Here is a 17,699-nt window from a genome sequence, read left to right as displayed (position 1 = left end):
ACTGTTGCTTTTAAATGGGGAAAATGAGGCACAGAGCCTAAGAGATTCACCCAAAGTCACACAGTAAAGTTAGAAAAATTAAAACAGCATTGAGGGAGGAAGGAGGACTTAGGAAACTGGAACCAATTGTTTGGAGCTCTTGGCCGTAGAACCCAGCAACCCTCTGTCTTCAAGCCCATCTCTTGGGCGCCGTCCAACGCTATCAAGAGACCTGGCTCTTTGGTCCGGCCCGTGTCTTTCTGATCTCACAGACTGGTTAGAGACCCTCTTTCTACACACAGTCCTCATTCTTTTCACTGGCTTCCATTTAGAAAAACTTCCAGTGTCTCCACCCTTTCCTGGGCCCCAGTTTGCCATCTTTCCGGAAGACACAATGGAAAAGTGCAGCAGTCGGGGCTGCATTTGGTTCCTGGCTCCCAGGCCTCAGGGAAGCCCCTTGCCCTCACTGGCCTTCGCCTTCCCACACAGATGTTGACACTGGCCCACGTGCCCCCAAGCATCATTCCAGCATTGCCCTTTCTGCCATGTCACTGGCCGCAGGGTAGACAGGGCTGTCCTTGCAGACGATGAGAGGAAGGGGGCGCTGTGGTGAGTCACCCCGAGTTCAGCCTCACCAAGGAACTCCCTGCTTTCACCTACAAAACTTCAATGACAAGGGTGGCTCCTGTGTTGCCTTCATCGGAGGTCTGTGGCTCTTCTAGGCCTGCAGGGGAGTAAGACTCATTGTCCCTTCCCAAAGCCACCAGCACAACCCCTCTGTGGGGAAAAACACGGAGTCTTGATGCCTGGCTCTGTCCTCCCTGATGGAGGAGAGGCCAGCTGCCGGCCTGACGGAGTGGGTCCTGATGAAGCCAGACAGGCCCACAGAAAAAAACACCATCCCTGCCAAGAGGCCTTTATTTCGGCATGACTTCCCTGGAGGGCGCAGTCAATCCCCCACGCTGCTTTCACAGAATCGCTCCCCATCGGTGGTGAGCAGAAGGCGTGAGTAGGGGCCCCACCGCCAGCCCCAGTGTGGGAAGGCCCACAGGTCCTTCAGGGGCCCCCGTGGGGCCCAGAGTCGGGCAGCAGCAGATGCTGCGTGGTGTGCGGGGCCAGGCCACCATGGTGTTCCTGAAGAGGAAAGGGGAGTCACCTGACTTCTTTTTTTTTTTTTAAATTGGGTCATTTCTGAAATCCTGGAATTTCAGAGTCAAAAGGAAGTACTAAAGCCTCGGACCCAGCTCAGCACACAGGGCCCAGGCAGAAAGGTCAATGGCCTGCCCACCAGTATTCAAATTGTATGATTAAATTAATGGGCATGAAGAGGGGCTCCTACGGAGCTGTCACCCTTTGCTCACAAGAGCTGTTTGCTGCATTACTCTTAGTACTTCTGTATGGAGTTCTTCCAAAGTAGGGGATGGCAGGGGGGGGGGGCGCGGATTGTGCCCTGAAGGCCCCTGTAAAACACAGAGCGGCACCTTGGTCACTGAGAGTCTGTCTGGGGATCCAGCACTCGAGTGTTCCAGACACACGCCAGCAGCCTCGTGGGCCCAGCCGCTTCTGACCTCTCTGGCTCTCCTGTTGCCCAGAGTCTCCTCTGGGGCACAGCTGAATGGGATGGCAAACAGAGCGCCACTGCAGATGCCAGGAGTAACCCTGCGGGAGCACCATGCCTCTCTGAGCCTCAGTTTCCCCACATGGTCCCACCTGCTTGCATAGCCCTTGATGACTTATAAAGGACTGTGTCTGCATTTCCTTGTTGAGTCTAACTTGGGCAAGACAGAGATTCCTCAGTGGAGAAGGTGAGACCCAGCAGCCCAGGTCTCCAGACCCAGCCCTGCAAGGCCTCACCACCCACCAAGCAGCAATCCAGACTCAGCGCTCCCTTCCGTCCTCTGCCGCCAGCCCTGGGCAACAGTCCCTTGCTCCCCTGGGCTTTGTTTGACCCAAGCCCTAGCTTGAAGCCAGAAGAAGTCTCTCCGCCCAAGCCCCAATTGTTCTCCAGCCCCTGAGGCAGGCTGTAACCTCAGCAAACTCAGCCCCATGGCAGGGGAAGTGGGAGAAAGAAACACAGGACTCTCTCTCTCTCTCTCTCTCTCTCTCTCTGTGTGTGTGTGTGTGTAGGCATCTGGTGCCTGTTGCCTGTAGCCCATCACCACTGAGACCTCCCCGAGCTTGTCCCCCTCTGAGCTACCTCTTCCCTAGCCCCTGCCAGAGCCCCAGTAGATGGAAGCAAAAAGCCTGCCCACTCAGCCTGTGTGGAGATGAGCCCTGGTAGAGAAGGGCAGGACTTACAAGGAACACCCATAGTTGTGGGGCTCCCAAGAAAACTGAGGTAACTCTTCTGCAGCATGAATCCTTCCATGCTTCCAGGAGGAGGGGGTCCTGTCCAGCAGGCCAAGTTCCCTGTTTACTCCACACGGACCTCTTCTGGCTGAGCCAGGCAGCCAGACTTGGGCTCCTTCCCACCTGGCACACCCCTACATATACCGCCCCCCCAAGCAGCTCCTTCTTCCCCCTTCTCCCTCTGCCTACCCACTACTGCCCCTAGGACCCAGCTCAGACATAGCAGCCAGCCACCAAGGGCCTTAGGTCTAGGCTGGTCCTGACTTGTCTCTCAGAGTCCCAGCTGATGGGCAGCCCATGGGAGCCAAGGCTGCATTTCCTCCCCCTCCCCCCAGCAAAGACCTGATGGAACTCTCCATCTAGTCGGTGCTTAAATAGACACCTGTCAGTGTAAACTGGGGCCTGAGGCCACGCTCGGCCAGTGGCTGGCTTGCAGATGGTGGGAGGTGGAGAGGACCTCACTTCCCACTGCTGACTGCTGACCCGGTGTTCTTTCTACTCAGAGCCTGAATTGCACTCCCAACCAGGATGGCTTTCTGCCATCCAAGCCCTGGCTCCCCTCTCTGGTGTGGAGAGCAGAGCACTCCCCGGAGAATGTACCTGTGGATCCAGAGGCTGGAACATCCCCTCAGTCGTGTGTGGGGTGGGTGACAAGAATCAAGCCTGCCTTGTGTGTGCCCCAGGGAGAAACAGCCCTTCCTGGAACCAACTTAAACACCCCATCCCAATCATTGGGAAACAATCCACAACTTCCCCCCAAATACAAAGACCAAGTTCAAAAGCAGCTCTGAATGAGAAGAGGGCTGAAATGAATTTTGAGACATGTCCCCCGAGGGCCAAGGCCAAGGCTTGACCCAAGCAGCTGGTAAGACCCCGAGGCCCCTCTGACAGCAGAGCCCTGTCCCATGGGCCACCCCCGGGTCTCATCCTGCTTCCCCCCAAACCCGGCCCCGGGCACCCCACGCAACTCTCTGCTCCCCTCCCCACCCTGTCCTCACTGCCCTCAGGCCTCTCTCTGCACATGCTGTTCTCCTTACTGGAACACCATTCCCTCCCCTCCCTGTGAGTCTGGATAACTCATGCATTTGTGTATGCGTTCATTCAACAAAAATTCTGAGGGCCTCTTCTGTGGCCTAGGCCCTGGGCTAGATGCCAGGGGCAGGCTGTGAACCAGGCGGCCCAGGAAGGCCCCTGTTCTCATGGGGCTGGTGCTCCCAGGGGGTGGGGCAGTAGGGGTGTGTCCATGGACAGGTAACGATGTCGGGGAACAAGGGCACCAAGGGGAGGCCTGGAAGCAGGCCTGGGGTTTGTCTTCACTAGAGAAGGCCTCCCTGATGTTAAGGTCTCTGTGGAGTGAGGAGCCCTGGAAGAAGTCTGAAGGGTGTGCTGGGAGGGAGAAATTGAGGGAGAAACGAGCAAGTATGTGAAGCCAGTTGAGAGCCCTGATGATCTCCAGACCTCAGCGGAATCCAAATATCACCCCTCCAATAGGCCTGCCTCCCCGCCTTCAGGTCTGGGGGAGCACTGAGCATCTGGCATAACCCCTAGAGACTTCTATTTGCCTGGCTCCCATGCTCAATTGTAGCTGCCATGAAGGTAAGGCCACGGCTACCCTCTGGAGCCCTGTATGCCCTCCCAGCTCCTGCGAAGCCCTCCTGGGCATGCTTCTATCCAGTGCAAGGAAGGCACATGGGCGGGCAGGTGCACGTGCACTCAGGGACAGTCCCTGCACCCTCTGAGGGCAGACAGAGGTCCCTCATTTAGCAAGTTCCACTCAGTTAGGAGCATTCCAGAACATCAGACACTGTGCTGCCTCTCCAGGATAATCGACAGCGGGGTCTCTGCCTGCACTGTGGGCAGCACTCGGCTAGCTGGCCGTTCAGAGGCCCTGCACGGACAGGAGCAGTTATGTTTGGACTGGCAGGGGGTGGGCGGGTATGGAGGAGAACAAGGATGAGGCAAGGTCCCGCTGTGGAAATGTTAGGTCACTCTGCTCTGGTTATAGCTGGGTTATGCTGGTAATCAGCATCTTTGAGCTTGAGACAAAACACTTTGATGATTACTTTGTAATTACTTATATTATTAGAGAAATTCTAAAATGCCAAGCATGAAAAGCTACCTAAGGCAAAATCCTCTACGCTGGTAAAAGATGTTTTATTTGTCCTGAGCTTGGCACGATAGCTGGGTAATTCAGCATCCCTCCTAGGAATCTGAACATGGACAAATGGGGAATGGGCCTTGTTGCTTAGAAAGCTTAGAAGCTTTCTTTTTTTTTTTTTTTTTTTTTTAAAGGCACTGAAATGTCTACATCAAAGAACAAGTCCCTTTCATTAAAATTCAGGAACTGGCAAAGCTCAGCTGTGATTTTAGAATCTGTTTAATCACAACTTTTGGGGGGAGAATGGAAGTCTTTACTAGGCAGGAGGACTCTTCTGGGGTGCTAGAAACATTTCTCTTTCTTGATCCGGCCAATAGGTTGAGGGGTGTGGGATTTTATAGTAACTCATTGAGCAGAACACACAGGAGTCATGTACTTTTCTGTGTGCATGGTATTTTTCAAAGAAAGAGAAAGAGAGAAAAGAACACATGCCAGTTCTGTAGCTCTGGGGGTAAGTGAGCACAAGCTAGTCACTGGGCACACAGGGAGATGAAAGAAGGCCATCCTCAAATTGGCCATCTAGCCCCCGCCCTGGCCAGCACCTGGCCAATCCTTCTCTCTTAGCCCCAACCACTGTCCCTCAACCGCACAGAGCATTCTGCCTGCATGGAGATATTCCAGAAAAGTCTGCGGAGTGAGTGAGAAGGAGAAGGAGGTGCCCATGTGCAATCACTTAATGTGTGAGGTGGAAAACAAATGGCCGAAGGGAGTGGAAGCAATGCACTGTGGGGCCGGCTGGAATGTGTGGTCGTGGCTGTTGGCAGAGGTGAGGTAACATGGGGAGGGAGGGGAGACCTGGCCTCAGTCGAAGGGTCAGCGGGTTGACGTGGGTGTGGATGGGACTTGGGCAGCCGCTGCACTCAAATGCTGAGGAGGGGGCAGCCTTAGTTTCGATGCCATTCCCACGGCGACTGGCCCGTGGAACAGGACTTAGAGACAAATGCACACAGGTCATTTAAACAGGGCAGCGCTGGCCCTGTAAGCCAGTCCGTATTTCCCTTTCCAGAAGACAGGAAGTATCAGGGAACACACACGCTTCCTTGCTTGTTTTTTCTGGACACTGAGGAGAAGCCTTGGGAAAGGAAGATATTGCCAGAATGAGCGCTGACTTACCGAACGCAGTCAGCTTCACTATCTCCTTCAAACAGGAGTTTTTGTAGGACACAGCCTTGGACAGCTGCCAGAACACCGCAGGGACCCCCCTGCAAAGAAGGACACATATTAGTGTCAGTGAGGACTGACCCAAGGCCAAGTTGTCTGTTCCTCCAGAACCAGCCTCTGGCCACAGGTTAAGACACAGGGCCACCAAGCCACTGCCTCCAAACGCAGGCCTTTGATATGCCGAGTCCTTCTACAGAGCACTGAGGCTGCTCACAGAGAAGGGCTGACAAAGACCCCAGGACCCAGAACTGGAGAAAGGAGCAAGTCCACATGTCTCACAGAAGGAAAGCAGGCCTTCACAACCAGTCGGCTGTAAAATCAAGTACATCACCATAGGTCCCCAGTCATTCAAGGAAATGTTTCCAAGTCCAAGGGCTGAGAGTGTCAGTGGTTTACTCAGCCTTCAAGACCCATCCTAAAGGCCTCTTTCACCAGGAAGCCTTCCCTGATATCTCAAAAGCCCCTTCAACAGCTCCTGCTCATGGGAGCAATCTTTGCCCAGCTGTGGCCTGCCTCGGCACCCATTAGGTATATCTCTGTCCCCCGGCCCCCCACGTTAGAGGAAGAAGTCTCCTTGAGGGGCTCACCCCGTTCAACAAGTACAAGGATTATCAGAGTAGCAGGCATGGGTACCCTTGAACTGGGGGTGGAGGAAGATGTGCTGATCTTGGCCAAACTAGGGACCGAGGCTAACTTAAGGGTCTTGGGGCTCTTCCTCAGGCAATGAGGGCCAAGGGGAGGCTCTTGGGGCTTGAGTAACGGAATCTCATTGGGCTGCTAGATTTAGAGTATCTTCTGGGCCTCAAAGTGTATGACTCAGGAAATGTGTATAAACAGTGCCCAAATCCTGCCCTCGTGCACCTACATTTCCCCGTCTTAGAACACAACTCCTCCTCGCGCACTTCTTCTCAAAGCCTTCCCTTTATTCGTGATGTCTCCTGCCTCAAGTGGCCTCTCTCCAGTCCTACCTGTAAAACCACTTCCCAGGACTCTGCCTCAGGACCCCCTCTGAGGCCCCCAACTGAACACAGAGCCTCCTTCTGCCCCTCTCAGAGAGGACTTTGGACACTGAGGAGAAGCCTTGGTAGGGGATGGGTCACATTCCCCAGCTCTTGCTCTGCCATCTCCAGTCCTGGGTGAGCACTCGGCAAACATGGTGCTGGTCAGCACGGGCTAGCTCAGTGAACTGCAGGACACCTGGCTCTGCCTGTGGCAGGCCCCCCCCCACCCCCGCCCCGCAGCGATGTCCCTGGGGAACCTAGAAGCGACCTGCCTTGTTCTGCACGATGCCGTATCTTAATGAGGCTTTGTCACTAAAGGAAAAACTCTGAAGCTTCCATTCCTCGTTGAAACAGCAAAGGCTGGAGCCAAACAGAAGGGCCTTTATGTCCTGTCAAAAGAAGAGAGAGTTTCATTAGATGTCTTAAAGGCAAACAGTAATGCGCCGCCCAGTGTCCGGACTCCCTCAGGAGCCGCTCCCGAGTTCTAGCTGAGCAGCCCGTTTTCCAGCAGGCTCATTGATTTTTCTTTTCATTTTGCAGACTCATTCTTCTAGTATTTGCAAAGAGAAAAACATGACCCTGAGGGTCTTACCTCTGAAATATCCATAAATAAACCTTCCTGTGCTGACCCACAGGCCCAACGCTTTGCAGGCTCCTTAGAGGAAACCTGAAACCTAAAACTGTAGTTTCAGAAGGGACGTTCGAGGTCTTCAACTGTGCACTACAATCACCTGTAAGGGTGTAACAATCCTGAGGTTCGGGCCACGTGCCAGCCCAGCTAGATTAGAACCTCTCAGTGGTAGACCCCAGGGGCTGTCATTTTAAAAGCTCTCCAGGCAATACCAATGTGCAGCTACGCTGGAAAACTGGTGCCGTGAGGCAGGCTTAGCAACCTATAACCCATGGGCCAAATTTGGCCCCCAGCATGTTTTGTAAATAAAGTTTTATTGAAACATAAAAACACTCATTGGCTTATATTTTCTCTGTGTTGGCTTTCACATTGCAATGGCAGAGCTGAGCGGTTGCAACAGAGAGCCTAAAATAGACGATGTGGCCCTTCATAGAAAGTTTGCCAGTCCCTGCTCTAGTACCATCCCTTACTACATGCAAGAATCTCCTCTATGCCATCACCTACAAGTGGTCTCCCATGAACTCAACTTGAACCCCAACTACCCAGTGAAGGGGGGGTTCCCACTGCCTATCAAGGCAGCACCTCCATTTCTTCACAGCTCTGTCTTCTCTAAGCTTCTGGCTGATACTGATCTCACTGTTCATGTCTCATAAGCCCAAGCCCCACCCTCCAGAGCCCCAGAAAGTGCCAACCACTCCCCCTGACCAGCCCGGGAAGGCAGAGCCTCCCCCCGGATACCCTCTCATTTCAGCTACCTCCTCTCTCCCACCATAGCTTTACATCCAAGGTCTCAGAAGGCCAACACATGGGCTCTGTTGTCACATCTCCAGGTCAGATCTTTCCTACAGATTCAGATTACTTCATTTCGGAATCAGTTCTTTTTTATTTTTCATTTAGTACAAGAAAGTCTTGGTGACAGACGCATTTGTCTACATGTCATCAAACGTGGGCTAGCGGCACACAGGAGAGAAGGCTGGATGAAATTGTCTGTCAGGGCTTTGTTTCCCTTCTTACATCAACAACAATCCATGTATTTGAACTGAGTTTTTCAAGAGCTTAGGAAACATAGGGACTGGAGTTTTATGACCAAAGCCCATGTCTGTTCTCTTAATCATAGAACAGCTGCCAGCTAGGCACAGTGGGGTCACCAGGTCACCGAGTGGCAAGCCTAGAAGCCTGGGTGCTATGGAGGCTGTGTGCCCGGGGCCCTCCATTTCTCTGGATGGGCCTCAATTTTTTAGCTGCTTTTAGAGATGCTGCTGCTGCTGCTGGGTGGTCTAAATTTAGGTGTCTCAAAGGGCCCTTCCCAAAACAGGCGTGTTCACTGCAAAGAATCACAGCCCTGTGGATACAGAGAGCCTGAGCACTTATTCCCAGGCCTGAGGCCACGTAAAAGTGTCTGACCCTCCTCCAGTCCCCCTACCCTCCATGGTTTGAAAAGAAGGAAAAAATGGGAAGGGAGGAAAGGGAAGGCATAAAACTTCTAGAAAAATCTTTGACTTTTTAAATCTGTGTGCTGAGTAAATATTTATAGGTGGGAAGAAAAGAGGGTCAACAGTGTCCCCGAGCGTTTTAGCTTTTCTTCCTGCATCCTGGCTCAAGAGCCAGTGGAAGACAGCGGGAGTGGCATTCCATCAGGAACTGCTGGCCAAGGGGAGGGGTGAGGTCATCTGGCAGCTGATATGGTAAGGAATCCAGGGCATCCCTGCAGAGGAGGTTGACAAGGCCAGGAACCTGCTCCCTAAGTCCTATGACCTCAAGTCCCTCCAGGAGGCCAGTGGTGTGAACCCAACAGTGCTGAGGAATTATTAACACCCACCTGTCTGTCCTCCCCTACTGCAGTCCAGCCTGAGCCCAGCTTGGGAGATGAGTGTTAAAGAGCCGGTCTAATGAGGTCGGTTCTCTGCTGCTATTGCAGCTCTGGAAGTACCTGTTGCTTGTGTACGGAAGCAGTTCTGGGCCCAAAGAAGAACAAGACCCTGCAATGTCTAAATGGGAGGAGACTGTACCCTCACCCCTTCCGGGAGAAGACCAGGAGCCCCCTGACTCTCAGTTCAGGCTCTTCTCTACCACACCCGAATTTCCACTTTAACCTGACTGAGACGCAAGATCGATGGGACTAGAGGGATCGAAGCCATCTCACCCATACCAATTCACACCAAGACAGCATCAATCCACACTGCACCAATTCACACCAATTCAAATCAAGATGTATCAGTACACACTTTTAAGAGCACGCCTACCTTGGCCACTGAGAGGTCGATTGGCTTTGACACTATTTGCAGCTTGAGCATCAATGGGACTGGAGGCAGGATTACTTCTTCCTTTATCAATTCATCCTCCACATCCTCTGAAAGAAGGATCATGTGAGCCCCTTGTTATGACCCATGGAGAACAGAGTAAGAAATCATTTGGGGTGCCTGGGCAGCTCAGTCGGCCAAGTGTCTGACTCTTGGTTTCAGCTCAGGTCATGATTTTGAGGTCATGGGCTCAAGCCCCACATCAGGCTCCACACTCAGCAGGAGTCTGCTTGCTCCCCCTCTGTCTCCCCCAGCTCTCTAAATAATAAATAAATAAATAAAATCTTAAAAGAAAAAAAAAGAATCATTTAACACCAAGGACATGGATGCATTTGAATGAAAGGAGGGCTTCCCTATCATCCACCTGCCTCTCCCCTTTGGGGCTTCCAGGTTTTCACCAGAGGGAAAAAAGGCAGAGCGGGGGCATTTGCTCCTTGTCACAGCCTGGTGCTGATCCACAGCACCAGGATTCCGCTAGAAAGTTCTGCCTGTGGACATGCAGTGAAACAAGAGCCTAGGGCTGAGGCCATGGAATCAGGCCCAGGAGAACCTCAGTCAGACAGCTTTCTTACAAAACGTGGGCATTCTGCACAAACCGATACCCCAGGCCAACATGAAGAGGGAGGGATTGGGAAAGAAAATGCCACCATTCCTGAGAAAACAATAGTAACAGATTATCACTGTCCTGGCTTTCACTTACCAACCACTCATGTTTGAGCATCTAAGTCCTGTAACAGCCCCATCTACAGATGAGAACTGAGCTCAGAGAAGTAAAAGGACCGGCCTGACATCACACAGACGGAAAAGTGGCAGAGACAGGATCAAACCCAGGCCAATGTCTAATCGTTCTGCCATTCTGCCAGCCGGACCTCCCTGGACCTCCAGCCAGAAGGGACACTGAGTCAAATGCCACATACAGTCTTTCTACAGCTGGAGCAATGGGGGCCCGGAGAGGGTCACAGCACGGTGTTGGCAGCCCCAGCCTGTGCCTTCCCAGCTGGCTGAGCCTCCCTCCCCACACTGTACCCACGGCCGCAGCATTTATTGGAACACTCAGGAAGGACCCAAGTGAAAACAATCCGAGGTAATTACTCTGGCAAAGCCGAGCAGACGAGTCTCCAGAGAGCCTGTTGAATGTGTTTTTTGCTCATTTTCCCAAGATGAAACGATTATTTGAAAAGTACGCTACACTGCATAGAAATCAACATTGCCTCCCGTAATTCTGTACATCGGGGACATGGTATTGTCCCTGCCTCACACCTTCTGGAGATGCTATCCAAAAGCCAACGTGTCCCTAGGACACATTCCTTATATCCTATTCTACAGTCTCCTTTTTTCCCCTGGGGGAGGACCAGGCACAGGATGAGGCCAACCCCCAGAGTACCAGTCCACTGAAAAGAAAACCATTCCACCTTTAGGCTGAACAAAATGTAAAAGTAAGTCTGGAATTGAAATGAGAATCTGAATTTAAATGAGAAATCTTAGTTAGGACTTCTGAAAAAGTCACCCTGTGACCGTGACCTTATAAAAGTACCCTGAAGAAACAACCCGATAGACGTTCCCTCAGCAACGTGCATGGGTCTTAAAAACACGGTGCTGGGCAGAGAAAGCAAGAATGCAAATGACATAGCAGAAGGCAACATGATTGACAGCCATGGCAAATACATACACACAAAACCCACGGCACATTTTGCAAGAACACACACAAGCAAACACACCGACTAAATGCTCGGGAATGGTGGCTTGAGGAGAGGAAGGTCATGGGAGTGTGAGGGTGGGGCTACAGGGAAATGAAAGAGAGGCAAGAGGAGGGGGGATGAGGAGAAAGAGGAAGAGGAAGGTGGAGAAGGGAAGGGAGCAAGAAGGGAGGTAAAGAGAAGGAGGCCGATGGGCAGGCTTTGTAAAGACCGATACTGAGCATGTTCCCTGGAGGAACAGAGATGTGTGATGAATTCAACCCTGGGGGCAGCTGAGGCCCAGAACAGAAGGGAAGAGTAACCTGAGTGACTCTACCAGGCCATGAGGGCTCTCTGCAATGCCCCAGTCCAGACTGTTTCCTGGAGGAACCCAAGGGGCAGTATTTAAGCCTATTTGGAGGCTTCTGTTTAGTCTGAGCTTGTCAGGGAGGGAACCGGGGCCAAAACGTGCTCTGCTCGGGGCTCCATGAAGTCAATCTAAGAATGAAAGCTGGGGGCCCCGGGGACGCAGACCGGGTGGAGCCCCCCCAAGAGGAAGCAGCCATCCTTGACTGCTGCCAGGAGGAAGTTGGCCCCTGTGCAGGGATCTGGTTCGGGACCACATAGCAGGCCTTGGGCCCAGATGTGGTGGGACCGCCATGCGAAGGAAAAACAAAGCACTCCAGAATGACATGTTGGCCAAGCAGACAAAACCATCTGCAAATGCCGGTGGTTTGAGGATGCTATTTTTAAGGCCCTGGTATAAGTGTCTGGTTGAAAAAAAGGCAAGGGAGCTTGTCTCCCATACCATTTTATTCACCCTTTGGAGGAAAACATATAGTAAAACATAATAGAGGGCTATACACATCCTTCCCACTGACTGCAGATATCTTCCCCGGAAGTGCCCTCAACACCCCAGACTCAGGAATCTCAGCAGAGCACTCCTCCAGTCTTCAGTTCCAATAAAAGATTCTCAGAATGTCCCCAGCCCTCCTCCAGGGACCCAAGCTGAGACCTCTGCCCCGTCTCACACACCACGGGGATCCAGCCTCCAGATCATTCTACCCCTAGGTTGTCTCACACCTTGCCCACCCTCACTCCCACCACTATTCCAGGAATATGTCATTCTTTTTCTGGCTGTTCACTGAGCACTTCATTGGGCGTCCATGATGGGCCCAGGGTTGTTTGGGACAGTGGGAGAGTGGAGGTCCAAAGATGTGTAAAACACCACCCTTGCCTTCAAGGAGCTCACTGCCTAGAGGAAGACACAGAGCCCCAAGCAAATAGTATAACGTGAGTACTAAAACAGAGTGGGGGGGTTTTAAGAGCAGAGGAGGAGAGGCAAATAGTTCTGCCTTAGAGGGTCAGAGACGCTTTCCATCAGAGCTAACTGTTGGAGCAGGGTCTTGAAACACCCAGAGGATTTTGCCAGACAGAACAGGGAACCAATCACACTCTTCTAGATTAGTCCAAGAGCCCCCTTACTGGTCTTCCAACATCTAGGCCCTTACCTCTACAATCTGTCCTCCACACATACCTAGAGTGAGCCCTAAACCCACAGAACTGCACACATTACTCACCAGCACAGAATCTTCAAGGGCTCTTTACGGACTAATGATTTACAGTCAAGCTTGTTAGCGCAGCACTCAAGGTCATCCTGGCCCTGCCACACCTTCGTTCCCAGCCTCGGCTCCCCCTAACCCCACACCTTCCCCTATGGGCTAGTCACCTCAAGCGAATCACTCTTTCTCACACTCCATGCCTTGCCCCCACAAGGCTTGTTGCCCATCTCTACTCGGCAAGACCTCCTCAACCTTCAGAGCCCAGGCTAAATACCTCTTCCCTATGGAAACTTCTGGAACCCACCACAGAACTCGGCTTACACATCTCTTGAAGCAGTGATGCACTGAGAACCATCCTCTAAATTTATGTGTTGTATCAGCAGACACCTCCCTTCCTCTGTCCCACCCAGCCGAGCCCTTCAAAAAAGCAAGGCCTCTTTTAATTCACCTTGATATACTTTCAACAGCCTCATCTATGCCCCGGCAAGTAATTGCTAATGAAAGTTTGCTGAGCTGAACCAAAGGAAAATGAATTGGGGTAGGGAAGAAAATGCTGGTCCTCTAACCAAATTTTATTCCCTGTCTCTGCCTTACCCCAAAGCTTCTCCTTCCCTTTCTCTTGATGACTGGTTTCTGTGATCTTCTACCTTTTATTTCCTTCCCCTTTTCTAAATCATTAGCTGAGTCACTAGCCAAGCGGCTGCCTCCCTCTGGAAAACACACACTTCAAACAAGTGGGTTCTGAGAGAATTGCTAAAAGCCTTCCTTCCAACAGAAGCCCTCTGGGTTCTGAAGGCCAGGAAGTGCTTCGTTTTCTGTCCAGACAGGAGTGGCTCTCACTGGAAAATCTCGAAGTGCAGTGCTTTACAGAAAGGTTTCAGAGGCCGGTGCGTGCTGGCTCTGGACTTCTGTGTTGCCGTGTGTGGGACTGTCCCTTTCTGAGCCGGCCAGGCCATCCTGACCGGCCACCATTGCAGCTCTATGGAACTGTTCCCTCTGAAGTGAGCTGAGCAGAACAAACCAACCCCTGCCTCATTCAGACAGAGGCCCCAGCCTTTCAACTCCATCAAAGCAAACTTGGGCTGCACGTCTCACATGAGTAACTTCTAAAGATCACGTGGCTCTTTTTCCTTCCTCTTAAAAGGGGTGCTTGAAAGGAGAGGAAAAGTGTCTGAACGGCCTGGCAGGTAGATTGCTGGCTTCCGGAAGAAGAGCAAATGTCCACGGCACTCAGGCCTCATCCTTTCAAGTCTGGGCGCTGCATCACCGTCATCTGTTCTACTACTGCTTTGTCAAGCCCCGCAAACACAGCCATCTTCGGGGCTGAGAGAATCACAGAGAGGGGAGACAAAAGACGGCTTCAAAACTAAAGAGTTCCAGAAGAACATGTTCTCTGTCTTGATGAGGGAGAGCGCTGACATTGATGTACTCGTGTGTGAGACTGCATGGAGCTGAGTGTACACTTAGAGTGTACACTTACACACTTCATGCTATCTTGTGCCTCCATGATACATTGATCAGGTTTTTTTCAAGGATGATCTACCCCAGGCAGAGCTGTCTTCTGGAGACCTTTGTAGGTTCAGAATAGCCCTAAAAGAGTCTCTAAATGCACAAGAGGGTCCTCTGCACTCCCCCAACCCCCACCCCCAACCAGTGTGGGTCCAGAAATGCCCAGATGTGTTATAAAATTTCTCGAAGACAGGAAGACGGAAGGCAGAAGACGAGAGCCACCACGAAGAGAGAAGCCTTGTCTACTCCCTGGGCCAGCCTCTCCTTCCTAAGGGCAGGTGGGAGGAAAGGCGCCCCCAGACCCCTACCACCTTCCAGACGGAGCAAACAGAGCCCTGAGGACCCTGCCAGGCAGAACAGAGAGACAGCGGCAACACCTACCAAGTTGGAGGACACTCAGTTCGCCATCAGCCTTGTTGGACGCTGGCAACTGATTTTTCCTAGAACAAAAGAAAATGTCAATGTACCAGAGGAAAATGACACCGAGATACAAGCAGCAGAGAAGAATGCGGGGAGCAGTGGATGGGGGTTCAGGGGATGGTTCTCTCCAGCGCCCCCGCCATTCAGGCCTGCCTCACATAGTCACTCTCCCTCTCTGCGTCATGGGTGCCTTCACCGGATGGGACCAAATGGCCAAATTGCAAGGTGCCTTGCAATTCTGTGTTCTCACAGACACACACACAGATGCACACCAGTCAATGCAGAAAACCCCATAGTCTGATGCTTGCCAAGAACCAAATGCAAATGTATCTTGCTGATGTCACTGTGAGACAGCTAGAAAACATACACGCACACACGCACGCACACAGGTACATGCGTGTGCAAATCAAGTGCTTGTCATCACTATGCAGATTTTTTTTCAGCATGTCTCTGTTTTCTTTTTCATTTGTTTCTCTTCTCCCAGTTTTCTTATAAAGCCATCAGCAGCCATGTCTAAGAAACCTCTAAAATGCATCAAAAATCTGTCCTGGGAGTCTGATTTGTAAGTTCAGGTATGTACATGTGGAACTTTCCCAACAGGGCCCACCTGTATTTCAGCTCTCTTTAGATATTTTTTTCCCCTCCACCATGCATCAATCTGGAAAATCTTTTTTTTTTTTTTTAAAGAATGCATTAAGAATAACAATATTACATCACTCTCTGAAAACCCATTTACTATGTTAAAAAATGACAGCCCTTTTGAACATGGCATTGAAATATATTTTCCTCCAACATCATTGCAGGGTAAGATATGATTGAAGTAACAATCGTAATCTTGCTGTGCTACATTCTATTGAATTGGCTTCCTCCTGAAGATGTATGAAGGGGTGTGAGTGGAGGATCATGGAGGACGCACGGTACCAGATCTGGGCACACATACTGCTTCGGACTCCAAGTTTCTTGCTCTGGCCCAGAGTGCTGGAACACAGAGCACCTTCCCCCACCCTCCCAGGCAGGCCTAATCACCCCCTCACCGGGGTCAAGCCCATGTTCTTCAACTCAAAATCACAAAATTCCTACGTCTCTATGCTACCAGGGTTAGACAGGCTTTCTCTTGGGGACTGGTGAAAGAACACGCTGGAAAGCAGATCTAAGGCCTGGGGGGTGCATGAGAAGGAGGTGAAGGAGGAGGCAGTACAGATGCTGGGTCACAGCCACGGCAATGAGAAGCTATACCTTCACCAGAAGTTTCTGTCCCCGTACCCCTCCCACCGCCACTGGCTCTGCCTCTAAAGGCTGAGGACCTGAGACCCACTTCTATCTGTCCCTTCTGTCACTATTCCATCTGGAGACGAAGGCCAGATACCTCCCTGTTTCTGAACAGTGAGTATTGAAGCTCGGTGCTAAGGGCCTCTAACATCTGCTTTGAAACATCCACGCAGGGAACAACAGGAGCAAAGGCATCTCTGGAACATCCCAAAGGAAAGAGCATCTCTCTTGCACCTGTCTCCGCTCTCTGCCTCTTGGTCTCTCACCCAGATCACTGGAATAGCCAGCCTCCTCGCTGGTTTCCCGACCCCAGTGTGATGCCCCACCCCATGCCGGCCCCCCATGTCTTCACAGGGATGTCAAAACCATCTTTTTAAAAAACAAAACTGACTGTGCCACAACCTGGCTGAAGTTCTTCAAGGGTTTGCCATCATCACCACCCCAACAATAATATTTATAAAAACGACAGCAGTACAAACAGCAAATACTTGCTGACTCCTTTGGCTGCTCCAGACACTGTGCTGAGTGCCTTGTAGGCAGCAAAAGCCACCTGCTTCTTGGGGCAGACTTAGGAAGGAGCTGTTGCGCTGAGCCTCACGGAGATCCAGGATTGCTCCCAGGACATAGTAAGTGAGTGGCGGCACAGGAATCTGAAGCCAGGCAATGACCCCAGAGACAAAGGCGGCAACCACCATATACATGGCTTCCTTGAAAAATAAAATCCAGGATGGGGCACCTGGCTGGCTTAGTCAGTGCGGCATGCAACTCTTGATCACAGAGTTGTGCGTTCCAGCCCCATGTTGGGTGTAGAGATTACTTAAAAATAAAAAAGTAAATAAGCAAAATAAAAGAAAATCCAGGCCCATTACGGTACCCTATGGGCTTCCCCTGAGCTGGCCACCTACTGCCCCAGCCCCCACTCTCTCTGCACCCTCACGCTGCATGCACATTCCCTGCATGCTGAGCTCCCCAACCTCAGCCTCTATACCTCTTCCTAAGTCCTTCAACTGGGGTAGAATGTCCTTCAGCAAACTCGCACTCATCCTCTACAGGTATGCCACTTCCATCTCACCTCCACACGTGCATTCATTCATTTCCTCCCCCACTCATCCAGCAAACACGTGGCTGTAATCTGGCAGGCCCACCTCCCTGCCCAAGGGAGACCCAGGCATACAAAATGAACAGACATAAATTGCAGTTTGATGTGGTACGGTTGGCTAAATGATGGCCTCCAAAGCTATCCTGTGAATGGTACCGTATATGGCAGAAAGGACTCTGTAGATTGAACTAAGGAAAGGATCTTAGGATGAAAGAGGGTATCCTGGATTACCCAAGGGGAAGCAATATAATTGCAAGTGTTCTTGAGAAGGGAAGCCCAGGGAGACTGGACACGGAAGAGGAGAGGTGTGTGGTGCCGGGAGTAGAGGTTGGAGGGATGCACTTTGAAGGTGGAGGAAGGACCACAAGTCAAGGAGTGGGGTGGCCATGAGAAGCTCAGATACTCCCCTGGGATCCCCAGGGGGAATGACCCTGCCGACACCTTGACTTAAGTCCAGTGGAACTGACTTCAGACCCTGATCATCCAGAACAGTGAGAGAATACATTCATGTTGCTTTGAGCCACTAAGTTGATGGGAATTCGTGACATCAGCCGTGGGATTCTACATACGGTAAGAGAACTCACA

At 51.6% G+C, this 17,699-nt stretch overlaps 1 protein-coding gene across 7 annotated transcripts in view; it reads right to left on the bottom strand.

The window, feature by feature from the left end:
- Positions 1–17,699, bottom strand: part of MINDY4 (MINDY lysine 48 deubiquitinase 4) — a 118,936-nt gene that overhangs the window by 59,325 nt on the left and 41,912 nt on the right. For all 7 annotated transcript variants that reach the window (XR_006601370.1, XR_001181121.2, XR_001181122.2 and 4 more), the window contains exons 6-9: positions 14,708–14,766; positions 9,523–9,629; positions 6,921–7,037; positions 5,600–5,688 (exon numbers count right to left, since the gene is read on the bottom strand). Coding sequence is in view for 3 of the 7 variants with exons in the window: in XM_045062848.1 (XP_044918783.1) it covers positions 5,600–5,688; positions 6,921–7,037; positions 9,523–9,629; positions 14,708–14,766 (372 nt within the window). In the remaining 4 variants the exon portion in view is untranslated. The remainder of the gene's footprint in view (positions 1–5,599; positions 5,689–6,920; positions 7,038–9,522; positions 9,630–14,707; positions 14,767–17,699) is intronic.

Source organism: Mustela putorius, unplaced genomic scaffold (genome assembly GCF_011764305.1).
Source record: "Mustela putorius furo isolate JIRA1106 unplaced genomic scaffold, ASM1176430v1.1 tig00003845_pilon_pilon_pilon, whole genome shotgun sequence".
NCBI lineage: Eukaryota > Metazoa > Chordata > Mammalia > Carnivora > Mustelidae > Mustela > Mustela putorius.
This window is presented reverse-complemented; position numbering and strand designations above follow the sequence as displayed.